A 247-nucleotide genomic window follows, 5' to 3' on the forward strand; every position below is an offset into this window, starting at 1 on the left:
CTCTCTGTTCAACCAAGATCTAACCACACAACATGCGTTCTCTTCCAGCCAATGGATGCGGAGGGTCAATGTTCGTGTCGCACCAAGCCAAGTTAACGAGTCCAAACTATCCCTCTCCTTCTGCGGAAAATTTGGACTGTATGTTTACTGTTATGGTACTGCAGAGTCTCCACGTGGCTATCCATGTTACAGGTAAGGTCGAGTGGGATATGTGTTTAAAAAATGGAACCAAATAGATGTTAATGTT

At 44.1% G+C, this 247-nt stretch overlaps 1 protein-coding gene across 1 annotated transcript in view; it reads left to right on the top strand.

The window, feature by feature from the left end:
* Positions 1–247, top strand: part of LOC119589380 (cubilin-like) — a 70980-nt gene that overhangs the window by 69317 nt on the left and 1416 nt on the right. Inside the window, exon 66 of the mRNA XM_037937998.1 lies at positions 49–192. Within this exon, the coding sequence (XP_037793926.1) occupies positions 49–192 (144 nt within the window). The remainder of the gene's footprint in view (positions 1–48; positions 193–247) is intronic.

This window comes from Penaeus monodon, chromosome 25 (genome assembly GCF_015228065.2).
Source record: "Penaeus monodon isolate SGIC_2016 chromosome 25, NSTDA_Pmon_1, whole genome shotgun sequence".
NCBI lineage: Eukaryota > Metazoa > Arthropoda > Malacostraca > Decapoda > Penaeidae > Penaeus > Penaeus monodon.